General features: G+C 38.2%; 1 protein-coding gene across 1 annotated transcript in view; it reads right to left on the reverse strand.

Annotated features, from left to right (window-relative positions):
- Nucleotides 1–17,767, reverse strand: part of LOC129744847 (dnaJ protein homolog 1) — a 155,301-nt gene that overhangs the window by 10,662 nt on the left and 126,872 nt on the right. Inside the window, exons 3-4 of the mRNA XM_055737586.1 lie at nt 11,826–12,173; nt 11,540–11,762 (exon numbers count right to left, since the gene is read on the reverse strand). Coding sequence (XP_055593561.1) covers nt 11,540–11,762; nt 11,826–12,048 — 446 coding nt within the window. The 5' untranslated portion in view covers nt 12,049–12,173. The remainder of the gene's footprint in view (nt 1–11,539; nt 11,763–11,825; nt 12,174–17,767) is intronic.

A 17,767-nucleotide genomic window follows, 5' to 3' on the forward strand; every position in this document is an offset into this window, starting at 1 on the left:
ATAAATAATTGTGCTTCATTACAAATTTGTATAAAACTTCCATATTTATAATGAAATTAAGATATTCTATCATCTTGAGTTTTGAATAATGATCTTTTGAAATTCTTGTCGATAATTCTGTTAGTTGAAAATCATTGAATTCAAAGTAAAGATGCAACAAGTTCGTTCAAAGAACTTTTTGCATTTTTCCAGTAGTCTTTTTTTGTATAAAAATCAGGGTATTACGGGGTTTTTCTGAAAATTTATGTTTTGAAGTCAATGGAAATAGGGTTGGTAGCTCTTTTTTGGACCCTTTTAGTGGTGGTTTCAAAAAATTCATGTTTTTGTCACAAATTGATTGGAGTTTTATTATTTTCAGCCAATCTATTTATAGCTGAAGATCTCATCTGCAAATTTAAATGATAATTTTGAACTTTTGCTTGGCCGTTTTTGATACCTATATATTGACAAAAATGTGAATGACAAAAATTTCCAATATTGAACCTACTTTTTCTGCTTTGGTACTGGACTAGTACCCTCTATTGGACCTAGAAGTAGAATATCAAAAATAAAGTATGTGTTTCGTCAGACCATTTTCTGACTTCGGGTAGGGAAAATAAGAACGACTTTTCTTGAGGAAAACTAAAACCAAAAAGGATTTTTATTTTGTACATTGCCTTAATTTCAACTTTTCTCGCTTAATGATGAACCAAATTACAAAGGAATGAACAACTGGCATCATTATAGCGGTGGATAAATTGTTAGAAATCTAGTCTACTTTACGGCGTTATCATCATCTCAGGGTGACCAATAGTGATGAGTTTCATCAGTATGATTTTCGAAATAATCCAAAAAAAAAAGAATTAATATTTACATTTTCTCATAGAAAGATTTTCCTTTATTTTTGGAAAAAAAAATAGGTGGTACATTTCATATTTATCACAGTGATAGTGGCTTGCCTTGAAATTTTGGCTTAACCCTCATCCGCATCAGATTTCATTACCCTAATCAGCACTAGGAGTGTCAATTTGACACTACAAGCTGTAATCGTTATAACTTTTACTACCTTCTTCAGTGAACGTTTTCGATTGAATCGATTGAATTATCAATCGAAAACGTTCACTGAAGAAGGTAGTAAGTTGCTATCAAAATACTGGTATATGAACTTTTCATTTACCGTGGTTGAATTGAAAGGAATCTTTCGATTGCTTTGATTCAGTTGAATTATTCAACCAAGTAGGCTCATACCACAACAGAGAAACCTTGTACAGTCAGTAAAATATGTTTAGAACATTATATATAGCTAAAGCTTCTAGTTTTCTCGTTATTTATTTTATTTACATAGTATACCGTCTCACGACATAACTTGACGAACATAATTCCTATAATTCACTCGGTCCAAGGCAACCGTTCTCCAATTTCTCGGGCACCCCACGTTCGCCAGATCACGCTCCACTTGGTCTAACCACCTCGCTCGTTGCGCCCCCGCTCGTCTTGTTTCTACCGGATTCGTAGCGAACACCTGTTTTGCAGGACAGTCGTCCGGCATTCGCGCAACATGTCCCGCCCAGCGTATCCGGCCAGCTTTCACCACCTTCTGGATACTGGGTTCGCCGTAGAGTCGCGCGAGCTCGTGGTTCATCCTTCGCTTCCACACTCCGTTCTCCTGTACGCCGCCAAAGATGGTTCTTAACACTCGTCGCTCGAATACCCCGAGTGTACGCAGGTCCTCCTCGAGCAATATCCATGTCTCGTGCCCGTAGAGAACAACCGGTCTAATGAGCGTCATATACAGGTTACACTTCGTGCGAGGGCTAAGTCTTCTCGACCGCAGTTGCTTGTGGAGTCCATAGTAGGCACGACTTCCGCTGATAATTCGCCTCCGGATCTCACGGCTGGTGTCATTGTCTGCGGTCACCAGTGAGCCGAGATAGACAAAGTCTTCGACTATCTCCAGCTCGTCGCCGTCGATCGTGACCTTGTTATTACTGGACAAGCGGGTTCGATCGGTCTCGGATCCGCAGGCCAGCATGTACTTCGTCTTGGACGTATTAATCATCAACCCAATCCTTCCTGCTTCGCATTTCAGTTTGCGGTAGATCTCCCCCACCGCCGCAGATGATCTGCCGACTATATCAATGTCATCGGCAAAGCAGATAAGTTGACTGGATCTGTTGAAAATCGTTCCCCGCATTTCGCCCACCGCTCGTCGAATAACACCTTCTAGCGCCACGTTGAACATCATGCAGGATAAACCATCACCTTGTCGACAATTCACCCGAAATCCGCACACAGCACTGCGTTCCATTTATCGTCGCCTTGATCAGTCTGATCAGCTTTCCGGAAAAGCCGTTCTCGTCCATGATTTTCCATAGCTCGTTACGGTCGATCGTGTCGTATGCGGCTTTGAAGTCGATGAATTAATGATGCGTAGGGACTTGGTGTTCCCGGCATTTTTGGAGGATTTGCCGTAATGTAAATATCTGATGACTTCCCACGAATCTGTTTGCTTGTGGCGTTAGGCGGCGGAGTAGGATTCGGGACAACACTTTGTAGGCGGCGTTGAGGACAGTGATCGCTCGGTAGTTCTCACAGTCCAATTTTTCGCCCTTCTTGTAGATGGGGCATATTACCCCCTCCTTCCACTCCTCCGGTAGCTGTTCTTTGTCCCAGATCCAGATTATCAACCGGTTTAGGCAGTCGGCCAACCTGTCCGGGCCCATTTTGATGAGTTCAGCTGCGATGCCATCCTTCCCAGCCGATTTGTTTCTATTCAGCTGGCGAATGGCTTCCTTAACTTCACTCATCGTTGGGAGTGGCTCCTCTTCGTCGTTGGCTACGCCGGCGCCGTACCTTCCCCCACCGTCTTGATCTCCTGCATGTGCGCCGTTCAGGTGTTCGTCGAAGTGCTGCTTCCACCTTTTGATCACCTCACGATTGTCCGTCAGGATACCCCCGTCCTTATCCCGGCACATTTCGGCTTGCGGCACGAAGCCTTTGCGGGATGCGTTGAGTTTCTGATAGAACTTTCGTGTTTCTTGGGAACGATGCAGCTGCTCCAGCTCCTCGAGCTCCTCCTCATCCAGGCGGCGCTTTTTCTCCTGGAAAAGTCGGACTCGCTGCCTCTTCCGCTGTCGGTGATTTTCCACATTTCGACGGGTGCCTCTCTGCACTACTGCCGCCCGCGCGGCATTCTCTTCGTCCATCACCCTCCTACACTCCTCGTCGAACCAGTCGTTCCGTCGAGATCGCTCCACATAGCCGATGACGTTCTCCGCAGCACTGTTGATGGCTGTTTTGATGGTATCCCAACAGTCCTCGAGAGGGGCTTCGTCAAGCTCGCCCTCTGCCGGCAGCGCTGCTTCGACCGATTGCGCGTAGTCTGCCGCGACCTCAGGTTGCTTAAGTCGCGCGATATTTAACCGAGGCGGGCGCCGGTTTCGCGTGTTGTTCACTACGGAGAGTTTTGGGCGCATCTTCACCATCACCAGATAATGGTCCGACTCGATGTTGGCGCCCTGACAGGATCTGACGTCGATGATGTCCGAGAAGTGCCGGCTGTCAATCAAAATGTGGTCGATCTGTGATTGAGTTTGGTACGGTGATCTACAGGTGTACTTGTGTGGGAGGCGGTGCTGGAAAAAGGTACTACGTACAGCCATTCGTTTGGAGGCGGCGAAATCAATAAGTCTGAGGCCGTTTTCGTTGGTCAGCTGGTGTGCACTGAACCTTCCAATTGTCGGTTTGAATTCCTCCTCTTGGCCGACCTGAGCATTGAAATCCCCGAGGACGATCTTGATATCATGTTTTGGGCAACGGTCGTATTCACGCTCCAGCTGCGCGTAACCGTCACCGGCACTTCCGAGGTGAGGGCTGTGCACGTTGATGATGCTGATGTTGAAGAACCGGCCCTTGATTCTCAACCGGCACATTCGTGAGTTGATCGGCCACCACCCGATCACGCGCTTTTGCATCTTTCCCATCACTATAAAAGCTGTTCCAAGCTCGTGTGTGTTGCCGCAGCTCTGGTAGATGGCACGACCATCTGGATACGTTCGTACCGTGGAGCCCTTCCAGCATACGTCCTGCAGCGCTGCGATGCCGAATTTGCGGCTCTTCAATTCGTTGGAGAGCACGTGGGTACTGCCCACTAAATTTTGTGGGAAGCCTAAAGGTATGAGCCGTTTCAAATAAAGAAATTGTAGAAAAAAAACCAACAGCAAGCGAAAAAAATTTATGTTGTTTGAGTTATAGGGTTGTGAATTTTACCAGTCATTTTGACTGGTCACGGTCCGAGTGTCCATGGCGAAATTTTTCTCGCTTATTAAAAGAGCTAGTGAAATAATAAATATAGAGTTTTGTAGAGATTCAAAATTCATGAAAAGTTGTATTTTTTTCGAATTTTTAAAGCGAAGAATTTAAAAGATATTCAACAAACAAAGTGTCCAACCAGTCATTTTGACTGATGCGGTCTTTCTAGTGTTAATGAAATAAACAAAAGCAATTATTCAATTTCCTTCTAATTCTTCCATTTTAATGTCCCTCGTATTTTGAGACGATAATTTTCAACCAGAAAGGACATCAGATAACTTGTCGCTTCTAGGGCATTAATCAACAAGAAGATAGTGTTCCTGTGAATCCTGGGACAAAATATGTCGAAACAAGTGCCAAGAAATTTGAAATTGCTTATTTGTTAACGAATTAGATGAAGATCGAATTTGAGTAAGATATTTTCAAAATAGTTGTTAAAAACAACGTATCCACATAGTCGGGAAATTTTGGATATACAGTGAGCGAAATAAGAATAGCACCACTATGTGTTTTGCTTGTTAAAATATGAATGATTGAAAATTACGAAAATTTTCTTCCACAGATTGTTCTGAATTGCTTAACGGATAAATCAAGCATAAGTTTACTTTTTTTGGACGTTGCAATTGGCGTTGAGGACCAAAAATGTGAAAAAGGGGTGCGAAATAAGAATAGAACCACTTGAGTTTTTCTAACAAAAACTAGATTATTTTCAAAAATTTATTGTGTAAAAGTGAATAATAATGCTTCTACGAGTTATTTGAATAGAAAACTGCATTTAAGGAGTTTTCCAGAATTCCAAAGGATTTCAAAGGTTTTAAAATGGGGGTTTTAAGAGATGCTCTTCTAGCGTTAAGGAATTAAATATTTGAGCTGTAATTCTTTATCAAATTACTAACTTTCTTCATTAAAACGACGTGAAATGATGAAACAAACATTCGGAGTTAATTTTTAATCAGAAAAAATAGGTTGGAAATCAAAAACTTTGATTTTGTTCAGTAAACCACACTTTTTTCCGGTTTTAAGTCGTAGATGGCAGCACTATCTTGCAATTAACACAAAATTTTGTCTCAATATTGATTTTCCAGGTTTATTTAGGCCCATATTCATCATTTTGAGGTATTTTCCCATTACATTTTTGTGGAAGTTCACGCTGCAGAAAGCTTTTCCGGATTTGCAAAAGAATCACCAGCACAAAAATGTACAACCGCCAAAATTCCTGCTCATCTCAACTTCCAATTCAATTGCAAATCATACCAATAAAACTGATAGCAGGCTGGTCCATCAAGCTGCATCCCAAAGTATAACTTTATTCTGATAATCTGTCCAAAAAAATTCACTTTTAGTGACCATGATGCAATTCTATTTTTTTGGATTTAGTGATCTTAGAATTTCCAAAGCGTTCACACGGTACATGTATTTATTTCTTGACCAAAATCGTCCAGCACTCCCTAATTAATCCCAGATATTCGAAAATGGGCATGAATTTGGTTTAATGGCAAGATAGTGCTGCCATCTATGACTTAAAACCAGAGAAAAAGTGTATGATTATTAAAAATCATTAGTATTTTTGAATTCCAACCTGCTTTTTGGATTCAAACTTAGCCTCAAATCTATGTTTCATCATTTTGAATCATACTTATGAATGTTAATGAAGAAATCAAGCAGCATGGTAAAGTTTTATAGCTCAAATATCAAATTCCTTAACGCTAGAGGAGCATCTCTTAAAACCCTCATTTTAAAACCTTTGAAAACCTTTGGAATTATGAAAAACTCTTAAAATGCAGTTTTCTATTCAAATAACTCGTAGAAGCGATATTATTCACTTTTACAGAGTAAATTTTTAAAACTAATCTAGTTTTTGTTGGAAAAACTCAAGTGGTTCTATTCTTATTTCGCACCCCTTTTCCACATTTTTGGTCCTCAACGCCAATTGCAACGTCCAAAAAAAGTAAACTTATGCTTGATTTATCCGTTAAGCAATTCAGAACAATCTCTGGAAGAAAATTTTCGTAATTTTCAATCATTCATATTTTAACAATCAAAACACATAGTGGTGCTATTCTTATTTCGCTCACTGTATAAAGTTGAGTTCATTGAATCTTAGCAGCAGTTCAAAAATTAGTATTAATCAAAAATGAATGTTCATTAAAAATCGTTTTTGAATGCAAAATATTTAAATTTTCAGAGAGAAATTCTAGTATTTTTTTTTATTTTATTTGGAAAATAATCTGAATGAACTAAGGCAAAATTTAGAAAGTTTCAAACAATATCAATAGAAACTCAATATCAATCAATAGAAACCTTGTACTGTCAGTAAAATATGTTTAGAACATTATATATAGCTAAAGCTTCTAGTTTTGTCGTTATTCAGCATGAAATAAAAAATCCGAAGAAACATGCCTCAGGAAAACTGCTGTAGTTCATATATTACACTTTCAAAAAAATATTTGTCTTATGCATTTCATATGCTGAAACGAAGGTTTTTCAGACCACTTTTTTGAACTTTTTGTGACCATTTAATTAAAAAAAATTTAAAAAATATTTCTTGGCTTCATGATGTAGACATTAACTTCAGCTTTTATATGCATAAGACAAATATTTTTTTGGAAGTGTAATATATGAACTACAGCAGTTTTCCTGAGGCATGTATTTTCGGATTTTTTTTCTTTCTTGCTGAATAACGAGAAAACTAGAAGCTTAAGCTATATATAATGTTTAAACATATTTTACTGACATTACAAGGATTCTATTGATATAGGTTTTATATGAAATTCATAATAATTCAAACGACTTAGATAGATTTTACTTTTGGAGTGTCAAATTGACACTCTAAGTCGGAAAAGGGAGTTTTTTTGTCTTGGCTTCCAGGGTTCGTCCATAAAAAAAAGTAAAGATACAATATTTAAAAACTTTTGAATTCATTTAGGGTCCCCGAAGAAATTTTTGTATTTTGAAGCTTCTGAAAAAAGTTACAAGCCTTCAAACTTGCAATAGTGTCAAAATGACACTCTAATGCGGATGAGGGTTAAATAGTTGGATAACGTGATTTTTCTTATTCACTATTTTTCTCCAAATGCCTCTTACTAATTTAGATGACTGTATGATTGCATGATGAAAGATTAAAATTTCATTGTTGGCATAATAGCATCTCAAATCTATGCCAGAGAAATGAATTATTTACCATTTTCGACATTTTAAGACCAAAGTAGACCCTAGATCCAAAGAAGGGTCACTCACCCTACTCACTTATGGGTTGGTTCGATTTTGGAAAAAAATTACGAGTTCATTCTTATTGATGAGCCGAAAATAATAACTCTTTTATAAACAAGTAATATTAAAATGAAACACTTTGCTCTCTTATTTTTAATTTGGAATCCTATAAAATTTAATTTTTTTTTTCTTTATTGAATATTCCAATCAAAAGAAGAAAACTAGACAAATCTATTTTCAGTAAGGAGTTTGAAGATCGTGCTTTTGTAACTTTCCATATAAATAGCATTTTCTTTGTAATTTTACCAAAATTGAAACATTGAAAATTATTCTAGAAACTTAATTTTGAGATTGTTAATTACTGATGTTAAAAAAAAACTTGATTTTTTTGGATTTGAAAGTCGACCAAAAATTTATTAACGCAATTTTTCAAGCATTTGTTATTTTTCAATCAAAACAGTAAAGTATGATAACATTTGTGATTGGTTGGCGATAGATTTCATAATACGTTTAAAATTATTTAACTTATTTATAGAATCCATAAATTGTTGCTTTTACTTGAGAAATAAATAATTTTTAAATATTAACAAAAATAAGGCAGATTTTTGCAGTAGTGTCACTTAATGTTCGCTTAAGATAGGGAATAATATTAAAAAAAAAAAGAAACCAACTTATATAGGCAATAGTAGGAGGGTAGATGAATAGGTTTGATAGCTTTGAACACACTAGTCAAAAGTTTCTCCCGATCAGGGTTGGCATACATCAACGTCAATAGTCAAATGACTGTGACTGTTGAGTCTCTTGGTCCGTCAAACTCATTTGACTGTTCCTTAACGACCAGTCACTTCGTTTGCCGGTCATTCATTCCCCAGTCATTTGAAGCTAAAATATTAACCTAGTCAAGCAATCGCATTCAACCGACCGATGACGAAAAAGAAACGCATTAATTATTATTGTTGCTCCTGCCAGCAAGCCGAAGACGACCGAAGAGGAACAAGAAAAGCATTTATTATTATTGTTGCTCCTGCCAGCAAGCTCGTTTTCAGTTTTTTATTGCTATTGTTGCTCTCTGCCAGCAAGTCGTTAAATTAGTTGTACCTGCCGTCAGCAGCCGATCGAAGTGTGAAGAGATTTGCCAGTCACTCTCAGGAGAAATTTTGACCATGTGTAGGAGCTTCGCCAGTCGATGATGGAGAAATGTTGATTGTTGTCGTGCTTTATCCGTCATGCGAGTAGTGAGGCTCCGTCAATTGAGAACAGTGCCAGTCGTTTGATGAAACAAAACTAGTCGGGTCAAGCGTGACGGGCGAAATTTACCATCACTGCTCCCGATCGTATCCTCCAACCCAAATCTCCAAACAAAAATTGTTTCGCTAAGATGCAGAGGCGACCTCGGTCTTAAAGCACAAGATTGGCCTTTCATCCCTTTCCACCTTTTCCAATCTATCCATTGATTACTAGGACGTGGTCGGCGCCGTTATTGATGTTTAGAGAGAGAGAGCATCAGGTTTGAGTATTGTGAATGTGCTACCAATCACAGGCTCCATCCATTTGACATCTGAGCAAAACTGTTGTTCAACTTCAACTATTTCACAGTGGTGCAGAACATCAATCTAGCTGTACGAAATTAATAGCGCCCAGGGATGAAGAGATTGACAATTAATGTCTTCAGCAACATTGTCGAATTTTACATGGAGCACATTCAGCTATTAAAATTTTTGCCGAGGAGTCCACCGATAGCTAGATAAAAAAGCTAACTTTTTTGTTTTTAAAAATATTGCTTTGATGTCTTCAACAAAATTGTTAATCTTATCAAAATACATAAGTTTGTTGAAAAAGTCAAAGTCTTATCACATAACCCTAAGGAGTTACAGTCAAAGTAAAAAAAAAATTGAAAAAACAGGTTTTTGAACCTGACACGTTGTAGATTGGTTAAAATGGTTCGCTGTCTTTGAAACAAAGTTGTAACAAGCCACGATCTACAATTATCTCATACATTATGATGGGTTTAGAAGTTGCTGAAGCCCTATAGAAAGCATTAAGTGAATTTTATTGGCAATTTTTGAAGGCACGTGCATCGAAAAGTGCACATTTTTGCAACACCCCCTCTTTTGTGATTATTTTTGATGATAAGCGGAACCATTTCCATTTGAAATTAGTGGGGATAAACTTTTTAGATTAAAATTCCCTATTTAACACAAAAAAAAATATTTAATTTATTAATAAAGTGTTGTAGTAATCTTTTATATATTTTGTTTTATTAAAATACTTATGTGTTACCGTTATTGAAAGATTTACAAAGATATGAATGATCAAAATTTCAAACTTTGAAGCTACTGTTCCTGTTATGGTACTGAGCTGGTTTCTTTTATTGGACCTAGATCAAAAATACTAATAAGCAGCATGATTTTTCGAGAAAACACTGAAAATTGATTGAAAATATTTAAATTCTAATTTCAATCAATTTTCGTTCTGAAACTAGAATAACTGGTTTGACTATCTCAAGAAAATTCACTATCAGTCAGTATTGTCAGCGCTGTAGTAGAACACATTTGTGTTTTCCTGTAGTATACACTGCCGGCCAAAAGTTTGGGATCACCCGCTAAAAAACATGCAAATTTTGATCGTTCATATCTCAGCCGTCTTAGGACATATTGCGAATCTTCTGATCTCATTTGAAAGATAATGAGCAATAGCTATCTCAAAAGTATTTTGCCCATAAATAATGTTTTAGCAAATCTGAAGGGTGCATTTGAAAGCTTAGGAATTGTTGTTTTTCCATAAATTCATAAAAAATTATATTTTAAATCCATAACCATAAAAAATTCCCAATCATAAGAGTGATTTTTCAAAAAACAATTAATTTCAGGTAAATTTTTTATGGTTATCGCTTTAAAATATATTTTTTTTATGAATTTATGGAAAAACAACAATTCCTAAGCTTTCAAATGCACCCTTCAGATCTGCAATACAATGTTAGATGAGAAAGATATGAATGAAATAAATTTACATGTTTTTGGCCGATACACCATACTGAGGGATGATCCCAAACTTTTGGACGATATCTTAAGTGTCTATTTTATTAATTAATAGTACATTCTTAAATTTTTGCACAAAATTTTTTGAATGTGTTTTGAGAAGTATAGAACAAGGATTCTAATGCAACTCAAATTTTGAAATTTGGTTCACCCTATCGCGAGATGATTGGCTTTGAATATTGAGAGCGATTTTTTGAAAATGTTCTAACTTTATGTTAAGTTTTAGGTGCAAAACTAAAACATTATTTATGGGCAAAGTACCTCCGAGATAGCTATTGCTCATTATCTTTCAAATGAGATCAGAAGATTTGCTATATGTCCTAAGACGGCTGAGATATGAACGATCAAAATTTGCATGTTTTTTAGCGGGTGATCCCAAACTTTTGGCCGGCAGTGGATGTATTTGCATTAACCTGACAGAAAATGTTAGAAATTCTTAATATAAATTCTAAATTAAAATCCAACTTAAGATTCGACCTTCATAGTCAAAAGTGTCCTATCTTAGGACCCTGTAGAAATTTTCCAGATTTTGCATTGATTTTCATTAGTTAAAAAAATAGGTAGGATGGATAATATTCATCACTGTGATACACAGTGGTTTAGTGTACAGTGAGTGTGGTAAATTATATCCCTACATGTAATCAAAGAATTTTGCGATACTTTAAGCATGTGTTCAGGTTGGACATGTGGTGAGTATATTGATGCAAGTTTTTGAATCAATTTGTACATTCACTGTGTACACACAGTTTGGTTTATTTTTAAACTTTGTCTTGGACAGTTTAAAATCATAATTTTTCAAAATAATTTAATCCTATACCAGCGAAATGAATTATTTCCAATTTTCGGTATTTTAGAACCAAAGTAGGATCTATTTCCTAAGTAGGCTTACTCATCCTACCTGGGTTTTTCGCAAATCGTGTTAATTATTTAAAAAAAAAACCTGTTACAATTGATTTTAACTATCCTTTTTAAAAATCCAATTCATGGTTAAAGTAACTTACCTAAAAGCTCCTCCCAGCCCGTGCCGATTCCCCAGACCGCTGAACGGTGTGAAGAAATCGTCATCATTGAACAGACTATCGTTGAACATACTGTCATTGTGCATATCGAAAAACGAGGCGAACGGATTGCTGGATCCAAAGAACTGTGCAAAGGTCGCCCGCGGATCCCCATGGAACTCATACGTGAAGTTCTGTGACGAATTGCTGGTGCCATTCGATGTCCCTAAAAACGAGAATATTTTGTTATTATTGCAATAAGATTAAATATCTCTGAGAGTTTACATACTTCCTTTCAGTCCTTCTTCGCCAAATTTGTCGTACAGCTCCCGCTTTTTCTTGTCGGACAGTACCTCGTAAGCTTCGGCCACCTCCTTGAACTTTTCCTCGGCCCCTGGACTTTTGTTTTTATCCGGATGAAATTTGAGTGCCAGCTTCCGGTAGGCCTTCTTGATATCTTCATCTGTGGACCCTTTCGGTATCCCCAAAGTTTTGTAATAGTCTTTCCCCATGGCACCTATTTTGACAACTTTGAAGGAACGGGGGCACGCAACGACTCAATCGCCGAATAGAGGATCCTAACAAACCGACAGGTTGGCAGCTTCTTGATGAGTATTATCGGTGGAGTAAGGATGAGCTGTAAGGAGAAGAAAGGAAAATATTGAAAATTCTTTCCAACGTTTCAAGGAGGTTTTATTCATCGAGCAAGAATTATTTGATCCAGAAATCCTCCACGATGATCAAGTAAGAGCTTACTCTCAAGGTCTATAGAAACGAAAAGTAAAGCTTGAAATAATCTTACGCACTAAAGTAGGTCGATTTGTTTTGTGTAGGTAATATGGGGATTTGAAATGCAAAAATACGCCTCTGATAAAATGAATTCCATAAAATTAGGACTTCAGCAAAACCAAATCATCTTTTCCGAAAATGAAAAATGTGTCTGTAACTTCAAATTTTACACTCACGTGAAGATAACATCATATATCACATCACAATATGACGAAATCCATAAATGCGACATTTAGAAATTTTATTTCATTTTAAAATCAATTTGATTTGAGTGAAAATTAGAAATAAATTTTCAGCAAATCAGTCCAACTATCATAAACAAACGAAACTTATTTCAAAACCGACGTTTCGATGTCGTATGACACCATCTTCAGGGATTAAAAATTGTCGTTGTTATTGCTTTTGGAAAAAAACGTATATAATGTTCGAATCTGTTCGGCACTTTGGTTTGACGGATTTATATATAAAAAGTTGGGTGAATTTATGCGGTAGAGTTTTGATGGTTATACAAATCTCTACCGTCTAAATGCACCAAACTTTTTTATATATAAACCCGTGATCCTAAAGTGACGAACAGATTCGAACAGCAAGCTTTCTCCAAAAGCGATGACAACGACAATTTTTAATCCCTGAAGAAGATGTCATACGACATCGAAACGTAGGTTTTAAAATAAGTTTCGCTTGGTAATAATAATTGGACTGATTTGCCGGAAATCTATACACATAACAAACATACAATTGGCATCGCGTAAAACTAACATTTATAATATCATTGAGTTAAAAGCTTTAAACAAATTTTAATTTAAATATTAGTCCAGTTGACCCATTCCCAACCTTATGCTTATTCATATAATAAGCCAAATGAAAAAGTAATCGCAATTCAGTGCTACTCTAAACGATTAACTGTAACGAAAGTAGCTAATGAAAAACGACAGTAAAAGTTTGAACCAAAAAAAAAATAACAAGAAAATTGGTTAAGACCGCGAGACAGTTCACATTGCCAAAATCGCTCGGAACAGCAAATGATGTCAAGTGGAAGCGAGCAGCGCTCTGCCATCCGTAGGTTTATTACTGCAGAAATATTTATAGCATAAATGTTTGTTCTAAATTTGGAACACTCTCGTAAGGTTTTCGGTCTGTTTTGATTTTGCTTTCGGTAGCTGGTATACCGGAATAAGTAAGCTGTGAGGGTGTGGAGGAAATATGAATGGCCCGAGTCAACCGAGTAGAGACGTGTTGACTTCAGAGGTTGATGCTTAAGAAATACGTAGATTCATATCAATTAGGAACATAAATTTAAACCTTTATCATATAAGTTGTGTTATAAAATATACCTACCTACTGATTTAAAAAAAACTTGGTTTGAGACAATATCTGTTCATAAGTCTCGTTCCAATAAGTCGGGTCATGCTTCATTGAAGATTTAAATTACAAAATCGTTTCAATTTTTCGATCACTCAAGGTGTTGAGCGTACCGACGGTAAGTGCATTCAGTTCGATTACTCAAAACTGCAGCACGACGTCTCGGTTTAACTCTAGAACCTTTATTATTTTAAGACGGTCTATTTTATTAAGATTGATACGGGATGCTTTAAGCGGCGCCAAATTTATTCAGATATTTTTGGAGCGCGGGTGATTGGCCTGATTACAAATGTTTGAGTTTTAAGTACATATAGAAGGTTTAAGCTAAAAATGCAAAATCACGAATGTGTTAAGAAACTTTAACATCGTATATCTCGAAACTCTCCAATAAGTAATAAGACCCTTTTAAAACTGACTAGATGTTGGCTATTTTCATTTTGTTTACATTTCACTTTGTTTTTGACAGTTCGCTCCGGTGACCTTGGAGACATCTAGTGACTCAACCAAAACAATTAAAATTAATTGAAATTGGTCGTTGGAACTTTGCACAAGTTTCTAGGCTTAGCATGTACAATTTACATCTGTTCATCTGTAACTACAGCCACAGCTACAGGCTCTCGATAGCCAAATTACCAGTGCTATTGGTGCAAACAGTGCTCTTTATGACGATTGCTCTTTTCTTGCATTTGTCATTTGCGGATCATCGTTCTGTATCGAGTTCAATTATATTTCGCTTTCTTTGTTGTCTTTAGTTGGAATACCGTACAAACTATAACTCAAAACTAAAGAATACTGCTTAATCCTACTTAAAATCTTCTTTTACACATATCAAAGTTAGGAGTTGAAACGTTCACAACATCTATCTTTGGGATGGTTTAGGTCATATGCAATACGATGAAAAGGTATCTAAAGGACCTGTCCTTGTCAAAGTTTCTTCGTGGATATGTAAAGGTTGACACGTACCAGTACGTAAGCAAAGTCAATATTATCTTTAAGGACATTAAACATTAACGCTTATTAAGGATCGGCGGAAGTCGAAGTGATTTGTTCCATGGAAGGGGTCAGCCAGAGAGCGAACTTTACCAAGCTTCGCTAGAAACGTTCAAGTCGGAAGTAGTGTGTACTCTGAGTGGAAGCCCATACCTGGGTGGCGTATTCCATTATGCTATCCATGATGCTATCTCATCCTTCACCTTTTTTCCTATTGCACAGATGGAAGAAGACTAGACCACGTTTGGTGTAGACTGATTCCATCGCAAGGGAACTGTCGAGCAGTGTTCGTCCGATTCCAAGGTTAGAGCTGTTAAAATAAGATTTTACCTTCCGTGCAGTCGATACTTTGGGAACGCCGAGTGCTTAAGAAGGATGTCTCAACCACCAAGGAGTATCTAGATAGTGTCGTTTTCCAATTATTGAAGCTGTGAAGGTATAACTTGAACTTCTTCGTAGTGGAGGGCGTAGAGAATAGGATTATTCTATTGGTGGGGATTACCGGAGTAGTGTGGCTCTCGACGTCCGGGCAAGTCATTCGAGTCGGTTAGTGTCGTTCCGTTGAGTCACGTGAGTGTATTATGACAGGCACGAGTACAAGATAAGCTGTTCTCGTCGGACACACGGAGGGCAAAAGTGGACTTTATGTCGCTAGAAGAGAGGTCAGGCCACAAGTCGCCACGAAGAGTGGTTGGTATATCCACCCAAACTCTTTACGAAGAGGATTCAGATCTCAATAACGGGTGTTAAATAAAAAAATGAAATTTTTTTCAATCACATATAAAAAAATTGTTTAATTTTTTATCGATTTCAGTATTTTTTTTATTAATAACATAATGTATTTTCTTCTAAAAAATGTCAGTGAATTTTTGAGTAGGGGCCGTGGTCTGATGTTCGACGCAACTTTGTCGCGATGCTCTCACAAGAACGTTGTACGGCACTTACGTCCATTTTCCGGATACAATTCCGGATTCTTGTAGTCAGTTGCTTCGTGTCCTTTGCCTTCCAATTGTTTTTATACACTAGGGCACTGAGTGAGCTAAAGAAATCCTCTATTGGGCGGCACTGGGGCCAGTTTGTTGGGTTACGATTTTTCGGCACGAACGGTATCTTTTTCTCCTCAAGGTACGCCAGCGTCTTCTTGGCGTAATGGGAAGACGCCTTGTCCGGCCAGAAGACGTACATACTTCCCATCCACGTGATGCTCGTTCAGGAACGGCAGCAGGATTTTATCGAGGCACTCTTCTTGATAGATTTGTTGGTTGATTCAAGACCGCTCGGCTTAAACCAGACTTTGAAATGCTCCGGTCGGAAATGGCGATGTACAACATAACCTTTTTTTCAAACTTGTGCTTGAACTTGTATTTCACTTCAGGCGGCGTGGATGACTTGTCGCTGGAGTAGTAATTATCATTTCCTGGAATATGCGTTTTGGACAGCGGAAAATAGCTTTCGTCATCCAGAACGAATGACGTCATCCACCGACACTGTGATTTAACCGTCTCAATCGGCTCCTCCGTGTACTCCGGCGACTTCGTCTTCTTCCTGCAGACGATTCCTTCCATCTTGAGGGTACGATGGATCAATACGTGGGAGCAGCTATATTTCCGACCGGCGTCACGCAGGCTGGTTGCGTCCTTGTTGTCAAACAGCTTCTTTAACGATGTCTTCCTCTGCTTCGTCATTATCGTCACCGGACGACCACTTCCGACCTTCCGCTCTACGTTCAGGGAACCCAGGATACGATATACCGTACTGACAGGTACATTTTCTTCCAAAAATGTGCCACCGTGAACTTTTTTCCTTGCTGGAAATGCGTTTCGTAGAACCGTACAATGCGTTCGCGGAGCACGTGCTGTTTTGACGCCATCTTTGCTTTGACTAAATTCAAACTAGCAAAACCAAACACGCCTACTGTTTCTAGGAAGCCCAAAGAGCAATTTTCTTTGAGAATGAAAATTTTATGCTCTTTATTTGAGTTACTGAAAGGTATTGAAAACATTCTCATTTTTTATTTAACACCCGTTATACGAACGAAGGTCAAATTTCGATTCTGCTGAGGAGAAATCTGACCTTGAGACATGTAGAGGAGAGGAAAGTGTTCGTTATTCTCGAGTTATCGTTAGTAGAGAGTGGGCCTCGAGTCGTCAAAATGCGAGATTTTTTTATAAAACTTGAGTCATTACGAGAAGAGTCCGACTTTTGAGGGAGATCTGGCCTCGAACCACAAAGAGGAGTTAACGAATATGTCGTGGTAACCGGGCTGCGAGTAGCCTAAGTGGATATCGGGTACCCAGCTTCGTAGGATGCTTCGGTCGTAAGCTAACTGAGAAGGAGTTCTCATGCGTCTAATCCCATTGTTAGGTTCGGCAACAACGTTCTGATGATGTTCAGGACCCAAACACCAATACCACGATGATCCTTCAGCAAGATAGGGGGGTTGACCACAGACTCTTCAAACCCAAGACTGAAAAATGATCATTTATGTAGCTACGAATAATGAAGAACGAATTTCGGCTGGAGAACGGCACGTGACGAAAACGGACCAGGAACTGTCGAAATCTTAATATCATTGGTATTTCTCGTGTGCTCTCCAACGAATTTGAACAACCGTAAATTCGATATTGTAGTGGCGTAGTGCTGCAGAAAGTTTTGGAGGTAAAACTCAACAGTGCGTACGTTCGAGATGGTTATACATACGTAGTTATACCATCCACCAGAGCTGTCACCTCGGAAGTACCGGTGATGACAAAGACGAATTCTACATGCAGCTACATGACAACAAGATCTTTATCGGGGATTTCAGAAGCAGAAGTTCTCAGACTAATAAACTAAACCTTCTCTCATCACGGCCTTATAAACAAGTTGACCAGGAAATCACCATACCAAATGCAATCACAGATCGACCACATTTGGATCGACATCAACGTCAGATTATGTCAAGTGATGATGGTGATGATGGTGAAGCAGCGCTCAATACTCTCTTAGTGAACAAGGTTTCATGATTCTCCAAAGAGAGTGGGGGCAGGGGCGCGGGGTTAAACCACGAAACCCCTCCTTTACGGCCATTATTTTAATTATTAACATGGT

Source organism: Uranotaenia lowii, chromosome 2 (assembly GCF_029784155.1).
Source record: "Uranotaenia lowii strain MFRU-FL chromosome 2, ASM2978415v1, whole genome shotgun sequence".
In the NCBI taxonomy this organism is placed as follows: domain Eukaryota; kingdom Metazoa; phylum Arthropoda; class Insecta; order Diptera; family Culicidae; genus Uranotaenia; species Uranotaenia lowii.